Source organism: Protomyctophum bolini, assembly GCF_963924005.1.
Source record: "Protomyctophum bolini genome assembly, chromosome: 11".
Taxonomy (NCBI): Eukaryota; Metazoa; Chordata; class Actinopteri; order Myctophiformes; family Myctophidae; genus Protomyctophum; species Protomyctophum bolini.
Genome location: NC_137872.1, coordinates 25,786,814 through 25,807,407, shown reverse-complemented (window position 1 = coordinate 25,807,407; position 20,594 = coordinate 25,786,814). Strand labels below are relative to the sequence as shown.

The window sequence follows — 20,594 nt, the reverse complement described above, 5'->3', positions numbered from 1 at the left end:
CTCTCGTTTTCTGATGTGCTAAGTAGTCTCGACAGAGGAATCTAGGACGAAGCACTCTTTGACGGAAGACAGTGAAGCTAGGAGGTATCCCAGTTAGGTTCATTAGTTAGTATTTATTTGTGACAACCCCTGTCCCTCATGCATAGACCCTCCATCAGGGAGAGGGAAAACTCTCAGGCGGGAAAAGGAAGAAACATTTTGGCTGGTTTAAACGCTTTCGATTTACGTCCCTATTTTGGGCACGTCATTTTAGGCCACATGTTTCAAAGAGTACGTATGTATAATTAATATCAAAAATAGCAATAGCAGTGTTGATCTAAAAGCTCGTACAAGCTTATATAATAGAAGTAGAAAGTGAAGAAGAGTAGAACGTATCGAAAATTGGAAATACTCCAGTAAAGTAAAGAAAACACCTCAAAACTGTACGTACGTACAGTACTTGAGTGCATGTGCCTATAGTTGCTTTCCACCACTGCCTAGAATAGATTACCTGTTTGTTCCTACACCTCCTGCCTCTGCTGCCGTCCTCGCCGTGCGGAGACGGGACTCCGCTTGACCAACAGCTTCTCCTCTGTGGAAGTGGACATAAGGACAGGACAGGCAGGGATGGCCGGGTGTTAAAATAGAGTGTGAGTTCTTCTCCACCACCACGTGCCTGCTGGGTATGATTCATACCACCCAGTGGAAGAGAAGAGGGTGGGGGGTGGGGGGTGTTGTTGGCAGTGCTGCTGTTATGCAATGTGACTGCATGGGGCACTGAGCAGGAGTGAGTCTGTTCAGCAGATAGGAGTATTGCTGTCTTCCATCTGACTGTTATCGTATCTCTTCACTCGTGGGGGAGGGGGGGTGTGGGTGGGGGTTGAATTGAAAGCCAGTCTCATGTGTTCTCCAAGATCTTTCTACATAATAGTCTGATGTAGGGCTATACACATGGTATATTTTGTCTACATGCCTTGATATCGATTTGATACTATCATAAAAACACACAATCTACAAGCTCACAGTGCATTGTTTTATTTTACAATGTTATTCTTTGCACTGTATTTGTAACTTTTACCGCTGTGCTGTCTCTGACTCCCCGCGGTATCCATAAAGGCATCTTATCTTATCCATCCATCTTCTCACCTTACTGATGGCCCCTCTCAGCATGGTGCTCTTGCGCGTGGCCCTCTTCAACCTCTCGCTGGTGGTGGGGAAGGTGGCCAGGCCCATGCTCCTCCGGTAGAGGCTGCCTCTGGTGCCCAGGCTGCCCCAGCGAGGCTCCTGGGCTCTTGGTCCACGTGGCCTCCTGATGCCGCCGGGCGTGTGATGGTGATCTTCGTGGGGTTTCTTGACCGCAGTGGCAAGGCCCAGCATGCAGGGGGCCTTCTTCCTCACTTTGACGTCTCCCTCCGCTCCAGACAGGCTCCTGTGTGTGCCTGATTTGCAGTACAAAATAATCAGAGGGACAGATATTTAGCCTGGGGCTAACGCGCCAACGACACGAACCCAAAACAGATGCTTGTCGTGAAAAAGACAGGGCTGTTTAGTCATGATCATAACATTTGACTTGGCGATTCATTGTGATTTAACACGATCCTGCCCAGCCATCTAGGGGGGGGTCGTGGCGCCAGTGCCAGAGAAATGCACGAAATAAGCAGAGAAGAAGAGCTACTTCCACCCAAGCCGGAAGTGATGTAGTACGGATCTGTAGTATATCGAGGGGCCTAGGTGGTGAACGATCACCCGGACGATTAATAATCTTTGCGCGAGCACAGATTAATGGTTTAATAGGCTCTAAAAATGGCACTTTATGCCATAAAAAACACTAATAAACCTGTGCGCGTGCATGTGTATACCGTTTCTACAATGGGAGGCCTATGGATGCTAGCAGCGGAAGCTAACGGAGGCTAATAAAAAGGTACAAAAAAAAAACATTTTCAAGATGGTAATAACATTCCACGAGATATCGCGTGGTTGGCACGTAATGTTCATTTAGCTGGGGAGGAATTCGTGAAAATCGTGCACTTGGTGACAATTTTTGGCATGGTGTTGGTTATGGGCATAAGGTTTAAAAAAAAAACATCGCAAATGAGTTGGGCTCGCCGCCTAGTGGTCGGTTTGCAATGAATCCAATATTAGATAAATCAGTAAATGGTTTAAAACCGCAAAAAATTGACAGATGACATTTTACAATGGATTCTGTTACTACTGGGTATGCAAAATAACATACTAAAAATTTAGGAAAATCTACGTTCTGGAAAGGCATTGTTTTCAAGAGGGCGTCCTCCGTGGTGGCTTAAAATGCCTATAAACTGGGAGCCAACTTGAAAATGATACCTTTCCAGAATGTAGATTTCCATAATTGGAATGGGGTGAGTGATTATGTTGTAATTGTGACAGGCCTAGTGTTAGCATCGTACCGTAGAGCTCCTGCCTTTCCTTCTTGTTCCTGGCTTTCTGATTGGCCTCCAGCTTCACCACAGACGAGGGAGTCGGACCGCTCATGGCGGAGCTGGAGATGACGTCCCGGGGCGGCTGAGCTTTGATGTCTTGTCCTTCGTCACTGTCATAACTGCCTTCATCTTCCTCCTCTTCTGAAAGATGATGAAAAGCATACAATCGGGGCTCATATATCGTGGGGGGATGTTTTATGTATTCCTTCCTTTGCTTATCAAATTTATCATCGCTTTTCTTCCAAGTCCTTCTCCTTCTCCCCACACCATATCGTTTTTATAGGCACTTCATTATGTTAGCTTTCTGTAATTAAACGTAACCTAGCCCCACCGTGCATAGAGATGATATATGATGTGATGTGGGGGGGGGGTTCTTTAGGGAGGGGGGGCTTTCATCTGGCTAGAGTAGCAGCGCACTAAGTGAGCTTAAGTGATGAGTGAGTTTCTAGTTGTGCGTGCGTGCGTGTGTGCATGATAGTATTACTATACTTGTGAGGGCCAAAAATATAATGAGTTATTAGTAAGTATAAACATATTGTTTTAGTTCAGTTACAATGAGAGAAAAGACTCAGATTCAAGTTAGGTTCAGGATTAGACTCTATGGGCTGTATTTTGCGTGTCTTAAGTACCAGGTTTTATTACTTAACTTAAGACCTGGAGGCGTGGTCACTGCTCTTTGGCCACTCAAAATAGCCAAATGGCATTGATAACGCCTCCAGGTCTTAAGTTAAGTAATAAGACCTGGTACTTAACCCATTTAGGCCTAAGGCCGATTCTAAAAACGCCTTCTAAAGCCTGACCTAAGTTTTCTGAAAAACTTCAAATATTTATATAGCAGCATCAATTCTTTGTAATTTTTGAATACTGTACATACTGTACAGAACCCAAAAATGGGTTCCCGGCCTGAGGGGGTAAAACACCAAAAGGGGTTCCCCCTTAAGACATGCAAAATACAGCCCTTTAATAACAATAATAAAACTTTATTTGTATAGCACCTTTCATGACATGAAATGCAGCTCAAAGTGCTTTACAGAGCAATGGAGAAAAAAAAGAAAAGCAAGGCAATGACATTAAAAAACAAGCAGTAATGCAATACAGTGAGGACAGGAATAGCAAAAAATAAAAGATCAATTAAAAGCAATGTTGTAGAAGTGGGTTTTGAGCTGTGCTTTAAAAATGTCTACTTTAGGTCTAAGAGTTATGCCTGGGGCCTGTAGGCTACTCAGTCATGCACCAGTGTTTTTCACCTAACAGATCTATAAGCTTACGCATTGTTAGCTTGTAGATCGCCTATTTTCAGCTTTAGGTTAGGGTTAAAAATGCCCCCAAAAAAAAACTAAAAACCAATGGCATTCATAACATCGCTGTCCTAAAATGTTGATGTCCTCATAAGTGTAGCAATACAAGTGTAGCAATATGTGTGTGTGCCATTGTGCCGTCTGACTGCTCTGGCTGCAGCCGCCAGCCAGCCGGCTTGTCTCTGAGGCTGTCAGGGCTTCTCGCATGGCAACTCTCCACAGCTGCGGCCATGCGTCTAGCTCTGACGGGCCAAAAAGGCCCACGGAGGTGTCTGGTGTCTGCGCCGACGTGCCTGTCACCTTACGAGGCGATCAGCAGCACCTTTTCACTCACTCTGCGTGCCGGCGGAGATTAATCGTCAAAGTGATTTTTACAAATGATCAAAAGACAGCAGCAATGTGCGCAAAGGAAACTATGGAAGAAACCAAGAGACTGGGTTCTTCGATTTTGTCAAAGAACGAAACACTGCCATCTCTGATGACAATATCAGGGAACGCAACATAATAGTCGAGCTTGACCCACCGGGTCAAATGAGACATCTGCACTGCTGCGGTTTACTTATTGACACTGTACTTTGACCTTGCCAGTGGAAATAGTTATTTTGGTGCAGACAGCCCTGTTACACAGTAATATCTTCAGTGTTAATGTATCCATTTGTTACCCAGAAGAACACGATAGCGTGTAAGGACTCAAAGAAGTGTTATTTTAACTGTGTTGAAAACCGAGACAATGTGGCTGTCAATGTTGAAAACTGGGGTATTTTTCTTTTAAAGATATTTCTGGGGATTCAGGACACAGAGCTTGAAACCGGGACAGTCCCGGGCCAAAACGGGACGTCTGGTCACCGTACCCACAGGGGTCCATTTGGTTGCATTTGTAGACTCTCTTGGGGCTCATTTAAGTGGCTCACCTTGCTCAGAGGAGTCACTGTCAGCGGGCGTGCTGTCCCCCTCCTCCAGAGCGTCTTGTCTCCTACCACGGAGCACCCGCGCTCTGGGCTGCTTCAGACGGGAGGAGTCGGCGGTCAGGCTGATGGATCCCTGCTTTCTGCCGCGCCGCACAAGGCCCGTCCAGCTCTCCTGGGTGCCGCTGTCTGCACTGGTGGCTGAGAGAGAGAGGAGACAGACACGCGAGACCATCAGGAGAGAGAGGAGACAGACACGCGAGACCATCAGGAGTTCACATTCCAAGGATAGCACGCTCACCGTAGATGGTTGATATTATACCAATAAGACCTGAGGCCGATTCTACAAATGCCGGCAGCGCGGCATGGAGTGACGCGCTGCTATTTCTCTATAGACAGTGCTAAAATGACACAATGAGACAATGTGCAAGCTTTAATGGGTTAATACAGTGGTTCTTCATGTCAAAGGACCTGCCAGGGATAAGAGAAGGTCTGACAACATTTTGTTTCTCACAACTCTACATCGCAGCGTGTGTCGTGAGCTCGTAAATTGGCTATTTTTTAATAGCTGTAAAAATGAAATAGTGCTTGAGCGTTTGCAGAGGTGTTCATTGTCACAACTAACGACTTTGAGGGGGGTTGAGCAGTGTCTATACCTGTGTCGCTCTGTCCCCCGGACTCGCGCTGGGACTCTGTTTTGTTGCCTTGCTGGAGCCGGTGTCCTCCATGCTTAGCGGCAGGGCCAGAGGGTGACACCTCCTTGTCCCTGGAGCCTGTCCCTGAGAGAGCCCTCTTTCCCAGCTGGGCCTTCTGCTTGAGCTGCACCGCGTCACCGCCCAGCATGCCACCGTGAAGAACCACACTCTTCCTGCAGCCCGGCACTTTCATCTGCAAGGACAAGAGAGAGAGAGAGAGAGAGAGAGAGAGAGAGACAGAGACAGAGACAGAGACAGAGAGAGAGAGAGAGTTACAACCCAGTCACAGCAGCAGCACAAAAGCCAGAGAAAGAAAAAAAAAGAACAGAGAAAAAAAAGAACAGAAGAAACAGCAATGAAAAAGATATTAATATGGAGAGCGGGGGAATTTGACTCCTGAGGGGAGCACCTAATTAGAAATGGGCGTGCGACAAGGGGAAGTATCAAACGTAAAGAGAAACAAAGAGTGGCCTCTTTTTTATTGTGAGTTGCGCGTATAGGACGAGAGAGAGAAGGACGAACTGGCTGACCTGAGTACCGCCGAGTCTCTCAAAGCTCCCATTGGACAGCTTCTTCTTCCGCCTCTGGCCGTCACCGCCTCCTCCTCCTCCTCCCAGGTCGTCAGGCGACAGGGAAAGCCCCGCCCCCATGGACCTGCCAGTCAAAACGAGGGAGAGGCATTCATCAGAGAAGAATGGTGGAGGTATGAAAAGAGTGTGTGTGTGTGTGTGTGTGTGTGTGTGTGTGTGTGTGTGTGTGTGTGTGAGAATTACATTTTTTATTTTCAATTCAATTTAATCCTCTCTCTGACTTCAAATAATGCTCTGTTCTTATGATGAGCAGAATGAGAAAACAAGAGTATAGAATCCAGAACAATCAATACTTCTGAGGGTCTGAGGTGGAGCCCAGAATCATTTAATGGGAAGTGGAACAAGAAGTTAGTTAACATCTCTTCTAGGAAACGTCTTTGCAGCCCATGAAGAGAATATAGAATAGAATAGTGTAATCAGGAGCTGAGGATCGAGGCACTGAACACCACAGTGAACGGTTGGTTGGAAGGCGGTGGCGGCTTTGGTTTGCCCGGCGGCCCTGCATGTTGTTCCCGGTGAATATCACAGCTCTGTGGTCGGTGGCGTGTGTGTGTGCCATTGTCACGTCCATATCAGCGTGGCAGGCCTCCTTCCCCAAACAGCACGCCACATCGCAGGCCAAAACCCACTCCAAACGCCCTTGAATTTCCCCCTGGAAGGCTGCCCAAAGACCACACGGACGACGAGAGCCGGCTGGGCCGTGCTCAAACAAAAGATTAACCGCCTCGCTCCTACTGTGTGTGTACGCAGCCTAGGAATGTCATCAGTCACATTTGCAGAGAAAGCAGAGCCCTAATCTAGAGTGCCCCATCGCCGGCAAAAAAACGGAAAGACACGTTAAAATGTTCATCCTAATGCTTTGTTTACACAAGCGTAATAACACACGGTTTGGGATCCCAGGCTAACGGGCGTGCATGTGCGCGAGCACGCGTGCAGACCTGCGTGCAGCGTGTCTGTGAACCCGGCGGGGCCTTCAAGTGCGCCGCGCTGGCACTCTCACAGTATCTGGCGTTGGGAGTGTGCCGGTGTGATGCCGGTGATGCCAAGACCAAGCAAGGGGAAACTGTTGACGGGTTGGTCGGGGGTTACTCAAGTACTGCACTAAAGTACAACTTCCGGGCACTTTTTTTTCTTTTTGTTAAAATACCTTGTACTTTTGCTTCACTACATCTCAGAGGCAAAGGGTTGTGAGCTTGTCGATCAGTACTTTAATGATACTCCAAGTACAGTGATGACAGTACAATTTTAAATATATACATTTATATTATGGCATTGCAGTACTTAATTCTCCGTGGCTATAGACGGAGCATCAGAGCCCGTTTGTCCCGTCAACTGTCACTACCATGACAGGGGTGGCAGTGAAGTGGGAGCCGTGCCTGCCAGGCACATTTCTGCTGACTGCCACTGTTGACAAACGCCATGTGACAGAGTCGCGTCCCCCTCCTGCACGGGGGGAGTGGGGCGAGGGGCGGGACCAAGCGCAGAGTGGCTAATTAAACAGAATTGATTGGGAAGGATTGCCGCCCCGGCTTACCCCTCCCCACCTTCCCCTTAGATTGAAAACAGCCAGCATCAGAAAGCCCTCTGGTTTGTTCTGCCCAAAGGAATTACACACAATACAGGAGCACACGCATGCGGCTATGTACGCGTTCGTTTTGCATATACTGTAGCACACAGATTGCACGGAGGGATGTGTGAATGAACTAAAACACAACACATACGGCCATGGCATGCATGGACGTATCACACACACACACACACACACACACACACACACACACACACACACACACACACACACACACACACACACACACACACACACACACACACACACACACACACACACACACACACACACACACACACACACACACACACACACACACACACACACACACACACACACACACACTTTTGAATTATTTTATTTGGATCTGCACAAGAGGCGTAATACAATAGACCCAAACACTGATCAGAATTAGGTTATACATTATATGGTCCAACCAGATATAGCTGCTGCACATGCTTAACACACAGAGGGAAAAGAAGGGGGAAAAATATATATATATATATTATATATAGCACATTGTTGACATACTATTACTGAAAATGTTGTCCAGGTGCTTGGACTCCCCGCTGTTGGCGTGGGGTCGAACACCCTCCACCTTTGTTGATATATTCTACTGGTTGGTAAAGCGGCTTTAAAGGCCGACTTTATCACCGCAATGAGGCACATTCCGAGCAGCAATCTGGTTATATCCATAATAATAATAACCTTTCTTCCCTACATTGACGACGGTAGTTACGACGGGTGTGTTTTAGTGTGGAATTAGTGCATTTTGGCTGGTGAACTGGCGTTCACTCCTGCCGCCATCTTGCAACCACACACACACACACACACACACACACACACACACACACACACACACACTTGCTCGCCGTGTCCCGAGAATAGCCGATCTACAAGCTCTACAAGCTACGAGCTACGAGCTTGTAGATGGGCAATTTCCGGTGAGCAACACTGTATAAATCAGCGTTTACCCAGTGACCCACTGGCCTCCATCAGAGCTCCAGAGCATCAGCATGGTGCAGTGGCATGAGTGACAGGTACAGTACATGGCATTTACATAATCTTGCCATGAAAGCTCTACATATATATATACTATGATATGATATGATATACTTTATTAGTCTACTGTATATACAGCACAGTCTGCCTGTGATGCTGATTCAGAATCAGCATCGTCGTGCGGACGGGGGAACCGGCTGTCCTGCAGGAGCGTGCAGGACCCGCCCCACAGCCCGACCGCCGCCCGGCCGCCCGCCGAGGCAGCCGCACCAGCGGAACAAAAGGCACCGCAGCTGTTGCTGTGCGAGCTCCAGACGTTGAGATTTGACACAACAGAGACAAGAGTCTCATTTACTGTAGCGTGGCCCAAAGGGCCAGGTCACCCTTGGACCAGACCCAGCAACCCCCCCTCCCCCCCTCCACTGTGTGTGGGATCATGGTCTGTTGCCCTTTCATTTGGGTTTCACTGTCACTGTCATCATCAGTGTCCCCCCACCCCACCTCACGCCCCCATGCCCTATACTGGCCCGGTGAGGGGGGGGGGGGGGGGGGGGGGGGCTACATGAGTGGAAGGAGAGAGGAGGTGACATCACAGACGGACAGCTGGGAACACAGTGGAATGCTGCCCAGAAACAACAGAGAGACAGAGAGAGATACAGAGGTGGCACTGAGCATAATAAGGCCCTCTAATCTCTGCATACCGTCGCTGCTGTCGGGCATAAACCTTGTGTCTCCAGATTTCATCTTCTTTATGCTTTGTCATAAATTAGTGCCCTTTATAATGTATTAGAGCGTACGGCGGTGGTGTCGCGCAAGACGAGCGGAAATGGCGGGTCTCGTTGGCGTTGGGTAGAAACCTTTTATCTCCATTTTTACGTAAATGAATGCCCTGGTCTGACGTACGTGAGTGTCTCCCCCGATGCAACGTGTTGTGAGCTTGTAGATCTTGCTGTTCTCACTATTGTTCAAACATTGTGAAAGTGTTTTTTTTACAAATATTGGACCTTAGTTATCCATGGCATTTTACTACTTTATTCTATGCAGTGTCACTGAGTATGTGTGGGAGTGATTGAGAGCTGGTCTGTTTTTTTCTTTCCTTTTCTTTTAGTTTTTCATATAAGACACAAAAAAAAGAATGTATACTGTACCAATTGTATAATTATTTATAACCTAAAACTTATCTGACAAAAAAAAACTAATATTGGACCAAAGAAAAGTATTGAAAGGAGCTTGTGACCAAATAATAACTACAATTGGACCACAGGTGATGATCTACAACAGTAGGCCTAGTTCTCTAACATGTTTGTGCTCAGGAACACCACATTTCTGGCCACGGAACCTCATCTGAAAATGTTTTGAGCCAGAGACCCCCATAAGAGACGATTTGTGTTAATAAATCACATTTATGCCAAATGTTCCATTACTTTCAGGATTTATATTTTTTATTAAAAACAAATAGCAGCTGTGAGCTGCTATTTTTTACTGTGAACACCCCCCCCCCCCCCCCCCCCCCCCCACACACACACACACCCAAACAAGACCCCACTTTGAGAGCCAATGATCTACAAGCTCACATCGAGAGCTTTGCCCCGCCCCGCCAGTGACGATAATATGGACACTGCTGCGCTGCCGGCGTGTATAATTGAAACGCCTTATCGCCCTCCCAGTCTGCCGTTCATCTTCTGAGACACTGCACTGGTCAAAGCCTTCACTGTACGTTTTCATCATCGGCACCTGCTAATATGCTTTTAGGCAATGAACCCTCTTTCATGTTCCGTGTGTATCCCTCTCTCTACCGCCCTCCATTCTATCAGCCCTCTCTCTCGCACACCAAAACACTAACTCTCACACACTCTCTCTCACACACACGCACACACACACACACACACACACACACACACGTGCGCGCGCACACACACACCATGGAATCAAAGCCCCTGAAATGTCAGCGTGGCTCTTGCTTTGGACCGTGTGACCGACCCGCTACCCTCTGGACCCCCGGTGACCCCAGCGGGGCTCTAATGGCAGCGGCGTGTCACATTCCCTCTGCTGGGACAGATTACAGGAGAATTCACAGTACTCTAATTACAGCCTCCCGCCTGTCATCCCCTCCGCAGCCAGCAGGCAGAAGCCAAGCTATAAAAACCCCAACACCCACACACATGCACGCACGGACGACATGCACACACGCACACGCCGCACCCTGACACCCACAGTAATGCCATTCATGTTTAGGTTTGAGTGATTCTTTGGTCTCGCCTCTGTGGCGTGCAACCGAAATGTCGTTGCGCGCGACAAACCCTCTAATAAATCGGGCTTTATTATAATTGGCTGGGCAGAAACTCATTTGGACGTATACACAGACTGCGGGCGTGCGCACGTTCGCGTGTGCACGCATAGCATGCCATATGTGGCGAACAGACACACTGGTCTAATGGTCTGCTATTAGCATGCACGCGCGCACACGCACACACACACACACGCACACACACACGAACACACACACACAAACACACGAACACACACACACACGGCACTGACAGATTACACTGTAATACAATTGAGCAGTAGTGCTGATTAGGTTAAGAATGGGTTCAAGTGGACTTCCTTGAAAGGTTCAGCAGGGTTTTTTCACTTCCTGTTTTTTTTTTCTTGTCTTTTTTTGGGGCCTGTGGGAGGTGGTCTCCCCTGGATCCCTGTGATACAGAGGGGGCTTTATCAGGAGTGTCTGGACCAGCGCCAGGAAGAGGATATGATGAAGGGGTGGGGGGGTACTCACTTCACTTTTCTCTGGCCCTCCGATGAGGACACGGGCCCCGTGGCGAGAGCCGGCTTCCGCTTCCTCGGTCGTCCCGGGCCTCTCCGCGCGGGGCTGCGAGGCGTTTCCTCCTTCCTGCTTGTAGGATGATGCATGTGCACGCACACACACACACACACACACACACACACACACACACACACACACACACACACACACACACACACACACACACACACACACACACACACACACACACACACACACACACACACACACACACACACACACACACACAAAGAGGGGAAACTCAAGATACTATATCGTCTTTGTCAGGCAGAAACCTCGTATCTCCATATTTTGACTTTTCCTGTTTGTTTGTCTTTTGTAAGTTAATGCCGTTCTTTGTCGTACATGAGTGACCCGCAGAAACAGTGAGAATAGCCAATATAAAAGCAATATATAAGACCTGCGATTTTCACTATTGTTGATAAAGTGTGTCTGTGGGTTTGATAAAATATTGTAAAACGTGCGTGCGTGTGTGCGTGCGTGTGTTGGGGGAGGGGAGGTCTTGCGCTTTACAAAGCCATGAATGCAGGTCAAACAGGCATGTAGTTGCGGTTATGAAAATAGAGCAGAGGTAAGAGAGGATACACAGGCCCATACTCACTGATGGTCATGTTTCCTCTGGAGCTTGGCCAGTTCCCTCTGTTTTTCCTTGTAGCGTCGCTGCAGCTCGGCCAATTTAACGCGCATCTCCAACTCGGGACCATCCATGGTCTCCATGCCACCTTTAGCCGGGCATGCCTGAGGAACACCACAGAGGTGTGTTAATTAAACCTACAGCACTCACACCCAGTGTAGACTTGGACACCAAAACTTTAATAATAATAATAAAATGTCAGGATTTTGGGGGATAAACAATTACCTCAAACAGATGTACAATAGTCTAATATCCCTTTTATACCAATAACCCGTTTATTTGAACTAGTTTACACTTGAGGCCGATTTTGAAAAGGCCTTCTAAAATCACCTGAGGTCTTTCTGAGAGAACTGTGGCCCGAAAAAGAGTTAAGAACTACGAGGAGATGTGCACGCATTCCCGGTTTCAGAGATAAAGCAATGCAGCAGGTCTAAAACTCTAAATGGGTTAATAATCACTTTGATTATTTGCATAGTTACTGCACTTTCGCTTTGTAGGGCATATTTACAGTTTACTCTCATTATTTAGCAAGAAATAATTAATTCAACATGGAGAGAAAAAACCTAGAAAACAACTAATTACCAATGGCCAAACCAATTAATTGATTATGACTATGAGGGTACAGCCTGAGAAGAAGGCATCTGTTTTGGTGTCAAACAACAGTACTGTACTGTACTGTACTGTAATAGCGTTCTTACTGGCTCATTGCGTGGCGTCCAGTTGCATTTCCTACGGAGGTTGAGAGTGCGGCGGGCTGGACAGTGGCGCCCTGCACTTGCACTGCTTTCCTCCTGGGAGCCCATCTCTAGGGCGCGGGCAACTGCCAGGGTGGCGAGGCTCTGGAGGTCGAAAATCAGCAACTCCTCTTCTATGGGGAACAAAGCGCGCGTGCACACACACACACACACACACACACACACACACACACACACACACACACACACACACACACAGAGACAGCAAAGTCCCGGGTGTTAATGTAACTCTGAATGTGTAAAAATTGACTCGTAAAGGGTGATTTTACTGTGCAAAATCGAAAATTGGTCACACGTCGTAATGTGTGCACGGGTCTGCATGTGTATATATAAGCATCCATTTGTCTGGGTGTGCACAACTTTCATCCTTAAAAAGGAGAAGAAAAAAAAGTGTCAAAGTGAATTCACAGGGAAGAAAGAGAGACGAGCGATTTGTCCGCACATTTGGGCGTGAAGCGTGCACAGTGCACACGCAGCGGCAGCCTGGTGTTACATTGTTACCAGTGTTATCTTCCATCGTGTGACTTATCCCGCCGTCGCAAATGAACGGCCGAGGGAGAGAGCACACAGATTAAGCGAGCACGAGGGCGCAGTAGCGTATCATTTCAGAGGTCATGTCAATGTGGAATAAACAGATGCTGTTCCGTCATTGGCCATCTGTGGGCCAGGCTTCTCCCATCTACAGTACTGCTCTCTCTGCCCCGTGGCACTGACTGGATTCTATCTGTCACCAATGGACAGGCCTAGAGCCTGGATATCAGGGGATGAAACCTAGTTATATGCAGCAATGTGTACGCTACTATAGTCCGGGGACCCGCATGGGTCTTTGAGGGGGTTCCAGGGGGGGTCCCCAGCTAATTTGTGGTTAAAACTCTATAAACTTTTACACTTTAATAGTTTTTTTGTTTTGCACTTGAATCTTCAGGCGGGACGCCAATTTCATCCAAACAGAACAAAGAGACCATTTATCGGCTCCACTTCCAATCTTTACTGTTGATTTGTTTTTATTGTCATCACTTGTTTATCTTGTAACCTGCATGAGTTCTCGCTCTCCTGATTGGATTCAATTGGTATAGCAAACTTTCTGTTTATTTTAAGTTCTGGAGAGATGGGGAGACCTGTGTACTGTAACTAAACAAACGTTCACACTCAACAAACTCACACTTACAGTACTATCAGAATATAGAGCTACACTTGTCTTAACTGAAACAATATCGCTTACAGCACCTTTAATTAAATGAACACTGAGGATTTTACAGTGTAGATTGTGTGTGGTCCCAAAAAATCACATCAGATGAGGGTCAGTCTGATAATATAATGCATTTATCAAACTGGAGGTCCTTGAAATTAAATAGGTGGGGAATCACTGGTGTAAGTTATCCTACAAAGACTCAGTTGACTGACTGAATTATAATCTTTATATATATATTCTTTTTTTTAGGCTTTGCTGTGTGTCACTACCCACCTCTCCCCGTTTCCTATACATACTGTATACTATCAATAAAGGCAGAAAAAGCTTCAATAAATAAATAAATAAAGAATCTAAAAAAAACTCTCTCTCTCTGTCATTCTACAGTAGCACGCGTTATTGTGGTGACTCCGAGACACAGTTGGCCACCTCCGATCCCAGAACAATACCTCATCACGAAGACAACAACATCACTGTCTGTCTCCGAAAATCATCAGTTATATGCTGCCCCTTTTTATAGAACCTTCTTCTGGGAGCAGTTAAAGGCATTAGGATGCCGCTGTAAACACAAAACATCCTTTTGCACGACTGGAAAAACGAAACAAAACCAAAAAAAAATACCAACTAAAAGAACACATGATGCTTTGAAAAACAAGGAAGCTTTTAAAGCCACTTTCAAACAATGGGGTCTAATTAGCCAGGCAATGCTCCAGGGTGCTGAAAACACTGACTGCTTTTGTGATTACACGCAAACTTTCAGTAACACTTTGTGTTCGAGGGACAGGGGGGACAAATTGTTATTTTTCCTGCTTTGTGTATGGCACTCTGTGTGTGTGTGTGTGTGTGTGTGTGTGTGTGTGTGTGTGTGCGTGCATGGATGCGCATGCAAGCATGCGTGCGTGCGTGCGTGCGTGTGTGTGTGTGTGCGCGTGTGCATGTGCGCACCCGTGGGTGCATGGATCAAACGGCAGCAGTAGAGAGACAGAGAGACGGCTCCCCGAGGAAAGGGGGGGAGGGAGAGGAAACAGAGAACGGCGGGTGGTGGGGGGGAGCAACGGGTAGAGATACAACCCTTGCTAGCAGTTTAGCCCCCCGTGTCCCTCTGCCTCGGCTCGTCTCTCCCGAGGCTGCGCTCGTCGTTAGAGCCGCCTTTTAGCAAGTACAAGTGCCTTTAACGCGCCAAAAGGAAACAAAACGGCGAGGCGGCGTGGAGGCAGCTCTCCCTCTGGGGAGGCGTCTGCGATCCACCAGAGGCTCCTGAGAGACAGGCAGGAAGAGAGGACGATGCGGGAGAGAGAGAGAGACGTGAGTGACGGAGGCTTGGCCCGAGGGGGGAGTGGGAGTCGGTCTCAGTGGACGAGGACGGAAAAAGGAGGATAAACTATAGGAGAAGGAGAGTGCATACCAGCTGATATAGAGAGAGCGCCTGTTAACAAAATGATGATGTGAGTGAGAGTGGGGGGGTTCAGTGGTGGAAGTAACTAAGTTTGTTTACTCAAGTAATGCACAACACTTTTGAGGTACTTTTGCTTCTCTTTGATAAATTATCATTTTACTCCGCTACAGGGGCAAATATTGTACTTTGGACTTTGCTCACAAGTTGCAAAGTGATGCTTTGTGAGCTTGACCTGAATTTTCATTTTTGACACGTTTTGATATATATATATTTTAAAAAAATGTGTGTATTAGAACATTCACTTTTGTTTATTTAATTAAATGCACTTCCGCCATCACCAGTGATGTGAGTGTGAGCAGCGTGGTGCACGGGGGGGGGGGGGGGGGGGGATGAGGGGATACGGGGGGCTCTCGGGGTCTCACCTGGGCTTTCCCCACTGGCGCGTTTGTGCTGCTGCAGCTCCAGGTCGGCCAGCTCGCTCAGCAGCTGGATGCCGTGGTGGGGCTGGGGCTGGGAGCGGGCGGCCGGCGAGGGGGCGCTGAAGGGGAACAGGGGGAACGGAGGCACGTCCGTGCAGAAGGCGGCGGCAATCAGCAGCTCCAGGCTCCAGTAGCAGGGCACGGGAGGCTTGGTTTGGGGAGCGGCGGCAACACCAGCGGTCGTCTGGGTAGGGGAAGGGGCCGGGGAAGGAGAAAGGCACACCATCTCCACCGATAGATTGGGGGTCTTCTCAGTCTGCTCCTGGCGCACGCCGTCCTCTGCGGGGGGCGGCGGCTGCCGGGAGGCTGCGGGGGAAGCGGGGTCGAGCTCGACGACGGAGGAGGCCGCGTCCGGCTCTCTGGTCACCTCGACCTCCGGGACGGTCTCCTCCCCCGCCGCCACCTCGTCCCCTTCATCCTCCAAGGTGATGACGGGCGTGGGCCGCTCTGGCTCGTCGGCAGAAAGGGCGAGCGGACAGGAAGTGGTCTCACACACAGGGCTCTGGGCAGAGGGGCAAACCAGCACCTTCTCCTCGCCAGGCCCCTGCTCCGCCACCTCTTCTACCGACACAAAACTGGCAGCCGTCACGGCTGCCATCACCTGCTCCTGCTCCTCCTCCAACTCCTCCAGAACTCCCTGCGCCACTGGCTCCTCCCCTTCTGGCGACACTTCCGGGAGGGGCCTAACGACCACAGCTTGGCAGTCTAGCTCCTCCCCTAGGCTGGAGAGAGGCTGGGGAGCGTGCTCAGCAGGCTCCACCTGCACCGCTTCCAAGTCGGCTGGCTCAGCCAATCGCACGTCCTGGGGGGCGGGGGCGCTCCTGTAACCCATGGCAATGGCGGGGTAGGTATATCCAGGCGGCAGGTCTGCGAGGAGACACATAATGTAAGTTGTTAGTTTAGAACCAAACATTATCGCCGTTTTCCAAAACACGCAAATGCCTCAGTCACGAACAAATCTCATCTCATAAACCAGTGTTTCTTAAAGTGGGGTCCACGGACCTCCCGTGGGTCCTGGTGTAGTTCCAGGGGGTCCCCAGCAAAATGAGTTAATATAGCATCAAAATCAGTTTAACCACTTTAAACCTATATACAGTACATCATATCAGCTATTTTATAAGACGCTGGTGCAAGCTTGCAGATCTTGCCATTTAAAAAAAAAAACATTTTGGAAACATTTTACCAAATCTTAACAGGGGTGCTACCAGGACTTATTTTGAGATGAGGGTCTGCGGCCAATTACATTTTAATGTGGGGGTCCTTGACAGAATTTCTTTTAATAAAAGATATTATTTATTTTCCTGAAAGCTCATGTTGTTTCCCCTCCATCTCTGTTAGGGCCTTTCAAAAACCTTGACACATCAGGCAAAACTCTAAATCTCACACCCACAGTGCGTCGCCCCACACGTCACTCTGGGGTCACGAGGTGCGGCGTGAGAAATGAAAAAGTAAATTTAGTGCCACTCTACCTTGATCAACCCACGAGCAGGAAGGGCACACTGTAAACATCCTGAGTGTTTGAAGTTAACTCTGACCCGTAAGGGTCCGTTTTTATACTCTGGCAGAGTAAAATTAAACACTCCGTAAAGGAGCACATGCATACATGTGCATGTGTGTTATGTGAAGTGCGCCAGGCCTCTTGGTTTACCAGAGTGGCTTGACACTCTATTCCTCTGGCAGGCAGCAGGGCAGGCGTTGGCCAGACATTAATGATGATGTAGAGAGTGTGGGGCCTGTGTGCGTTAGTGTGTGTGTGCGTGCATACTTGCATTACTATAGCTGTGAGGACCAAATGTAAGAACTTGATAAATAGACTTTGTGAGGATCTGAGGAACATGTTTTCATGGTTTAAAAAAAATAAAAAAATATTTGGGGAGTGACTCTTTACAATTGGGTAAAGATTCAGGTCAGGGTTAGACTTATGCCTGATTGAAATCAATGAACACTTGAACAGTCATTAACCCAGCTATACATTCTCATAGCCTATGACTAACCTAACCTTTAAGGATGCTGTACAACATAATATTAATATAAGTTACATTTCTCACTCAGCATTATATTCAACAGACCATTAAATGATTGCTCTTAAATACTGACAGACAACACACCCCAAGAGGTGTGCCCGCACTGATGAGGTGAGGTGACCAATCAATCAATAAACAGAACACTTCAAACATTAAAATGCATTGGGAAAATACCAGGATGTAACACTGTCCATGAGCATCACTTCCACACAGTTGTTTCCAAAGCCGGCCGGCAATGTTAGTAAAATGGAAGCTGCTGTGTACTTAGAAGTGTACATTGTCCTCGATCAGTGCATATGTGTACCATCTCACTAGATCGGCTATTTTTGGATTCAGGATTAGAGCTAAAAACTGTACAAATCACTGTTCGTAAATGTTGATGTCCTCACAAGTATATTAATACAAGTGTGTGTGTGTGTGTGTGTGTGTGTGTGTGTGTGTGTGTGTGTGTGTGTGTGTGCGTGCGTGCGTGCGTGCGTGCGTGCGTGCGTGCGTGCGTGCGTGCGTGACGGGGGCCACGAGTGAGGTGTTTCTTTTGGCTTGTTTCGACAACCAGAATTAAGTGGCACGTGCTGTAGCACGTATAGTGCATGCCGCAGGTTCTGGGTTTATTTCCATTGGCAGTGGCTTGTGTTCAGATAAGGTTCTCAGAGCCTCGTTTTGGGTCCTGCTCAGGAGGTTCTGGTTATCATGGAAACAGAAACAGAAAACAGCCACAGAACTTCACAGGTTTTCTAGGTTACACGTTCGTAAATTGAAAAAAGCCTTCAGTCGTTAACCGAGGCGACAGCTCCGGAGAGCCAGCTTTGAGCTGCTCAGACACTCACCCACAGAGAACCACATGCACACACACACATGCCCACGCACGCACGCATGCACGCACGCACACACAGCATTAACACCAACAGCTCTGCTGTACCATTACCAGTGGACAGAGCCTGGCACTATACTGTAGCTTAGTTCAAGTATCTGGGTGACGTTTATTTGCAGGGCTCGGGGGTCTGAGTTAAGGACCTGTTAGTCTCTCAAGACAGACTGTTGCCTCGCGTCAACTAGTCTGTCGGCAAGCAGTAGAAAGAAACGTATCACTGGCCTACAAGTATGGACGCTGTAGTTCAGGAAGTCAGCCGCGCAATCACCCAATCACATTTAGTGGGCGGGATTTACATGTGTGTGCAGCGAGGACATTTCGTCCCACTGGAAGCAAACCTACACGCTTCCATTATTATTGAACATGGCTTCCTCTGGTCAACAAACATCAAAGAAACCTATTACGAATGTATGTAGAGTTTGTGGAGATTATTTAAAGTATGGAGTAAAAGGACAAGTATTTAATTTATTCACAAATCAGGGATTGGAGACTAGTTTGGAAGCTATAACCGAAGAACCTGTTGTTGCAGACGATCCACTGAAATCGATTTGCTTAAGCTGCAAACAATTGTTGATGAAATATTCGCGCACCAAAGAAATTTTGGAAAAGGTTGGCGATTCGGTCAAAGAACTGTAGCCTATGACCGAAACAATGCTAGACATAAGCGTTGTGCAACTGCATCTCCATCTCACCTCAAAAAAACGGGGAAGTGCTATCTAATGTTGTCCTATGTTGAACAAATAAGTGTAAACTCCGTCAAACTAAATGTAATGTAAACTGTGTACAGTACAAAGTATGAATAAAAGCGTTGGTTATGATTAAGTGTAACTTCAATCAAATGCGTTAATTGTGTTGTGTGCTAATATTTACGTTTCCCAACAAATGACCCCTTTATTTAAGCAACTTCAGAACAGTCCGTGACGTACAAATATAACGGACGTAAAACAAATGTATTTTGCAGTACAAATTAAAGTTATAAAAGCTTTGGTTTAGTGTTCAATCTGAAAGTGAATTGATTTGGAAACCGCGGGGGCTCCTTTTCACACTGTTTCACAAATCACATTAGGATACAAAGCCTTTCAGACGTGGTATTATCTATATTTTTGCTTTAAACTTTGAGAAGGGGTCCATTACGTTTTACAGGTCAACAAGGACCCATTATCTAGTGTAATCAATGAATATAAATCCTCTTACATTAGCTACATTTATTGTCTAAATTTCAAATTGTGTTGCATATTTATAATAAACTTGATTTAATGGATGGTTGGGTCCATATGATCGTTTGACAGTACTAAAAGTACATTCAGTGTATTTTATTTTAGACACTAATCCCTTAAATACTCAGCACTTGATCAAAATGGGTGATCTATAAGGTCACAATACTATAGCACTCGAGATGCATTGTGACTCGTGAGTTTAAAGCTGGCTGTTTTTCTGCATGCCATGATGCAACATGCATAAGTAGTAGTACACATGGTTAAATTGTATTTTCTAGCATTATTATGATTAAATGTTAATAAACGGCATGTTTTCAGAGTCTGTAGATGCATTCTGCCCAGCATATGCTGCAGAAATGCCTCGCTCCGTCAACATTTTCACTTGCTCTTCCATTATAGAATCAGTGAGCATATAAACGATAGCGTCCTTTAGCCATCTCTCTGGAAAGGCTTCGGAAAGTAGGGAACACACCGTTGGCCAAGCTTGATATACGAGGCTTTTTCCAAAACCAGTAGGTAAACATAATAAAACATCTCGTCGATCGATTAAATATTTCAAACAAATGTGCTGAAGCGGTTTGATATGTTCAACATTGTGTAGAACAGCAACTCTCCTTAGCACACAAGCAAAAATTTCCTCCTCCGTTACATCCATGTTTTGTTCCGCAAAGGAATGGTTGAAAGTAGGAATGAAAACTGTGCGACAC

The 20,594-nt window shown here is 47.1% G+C and overlaps 1 protein-coding gene across 6 annotated transcripts in view; it reads right to left on the bottom strand.

Moving 5' to 3' along the window:
* bahcc1a (BAH domain and coiled-coil containing 1a) overlaps window positions 1-20,594 on the bottom strand; it is a 107,169-nt gene that overhangs the window by 17,020 nt on the left and 69,555 nt on the right. For 5 of the 6 annotated variants that reach the window (XM_080776697.1, XM_080776701.1, XM_080776700.1 and 2 more), the window contains 10 exons: window positions 15,719-16,642; window positions 12,655-12,824; window positions 11,924-12,060; window positions 11,275-11,388; window positions 5,864-5,987; window positions 5,295-5,526; window positions 4,645-4,839; window positions 2,403-2,576; window positions 1,126-1,418; window positions 491-571 (listed from right to left, as the gene is read on the bottom strand). In XM_080776697.1, coding sequence (XP_080632823.1) covers window positions 491-571; window positions 1,126-1,418; window positions 2,403-2,576; window positions 4,645-4,839; window positions 5,295-5,526; window positions 5,864-5,987; window positions 11,275-11,388; window positions 11,924-12,060; window positions 12,655-12,824; window positions 15,719-16,642 — 2,444 coding nt within the window. The remainder of the gene's footprint in view (window positions 1-490; window positions 572-1,125; window positions 1,419-2,402; window positions 2,577-4,644; window positions 4,840-5,294; window positions 5,527-5,863; window positions 5,988-11,274; window positions 11,389-11,923; window positions 12,061-12,654; window positions 12,825-15,718; window positions 16,643-20,594) is intronic. The other variant, XM_080776699.1, reaches the window with a different exon arrangement.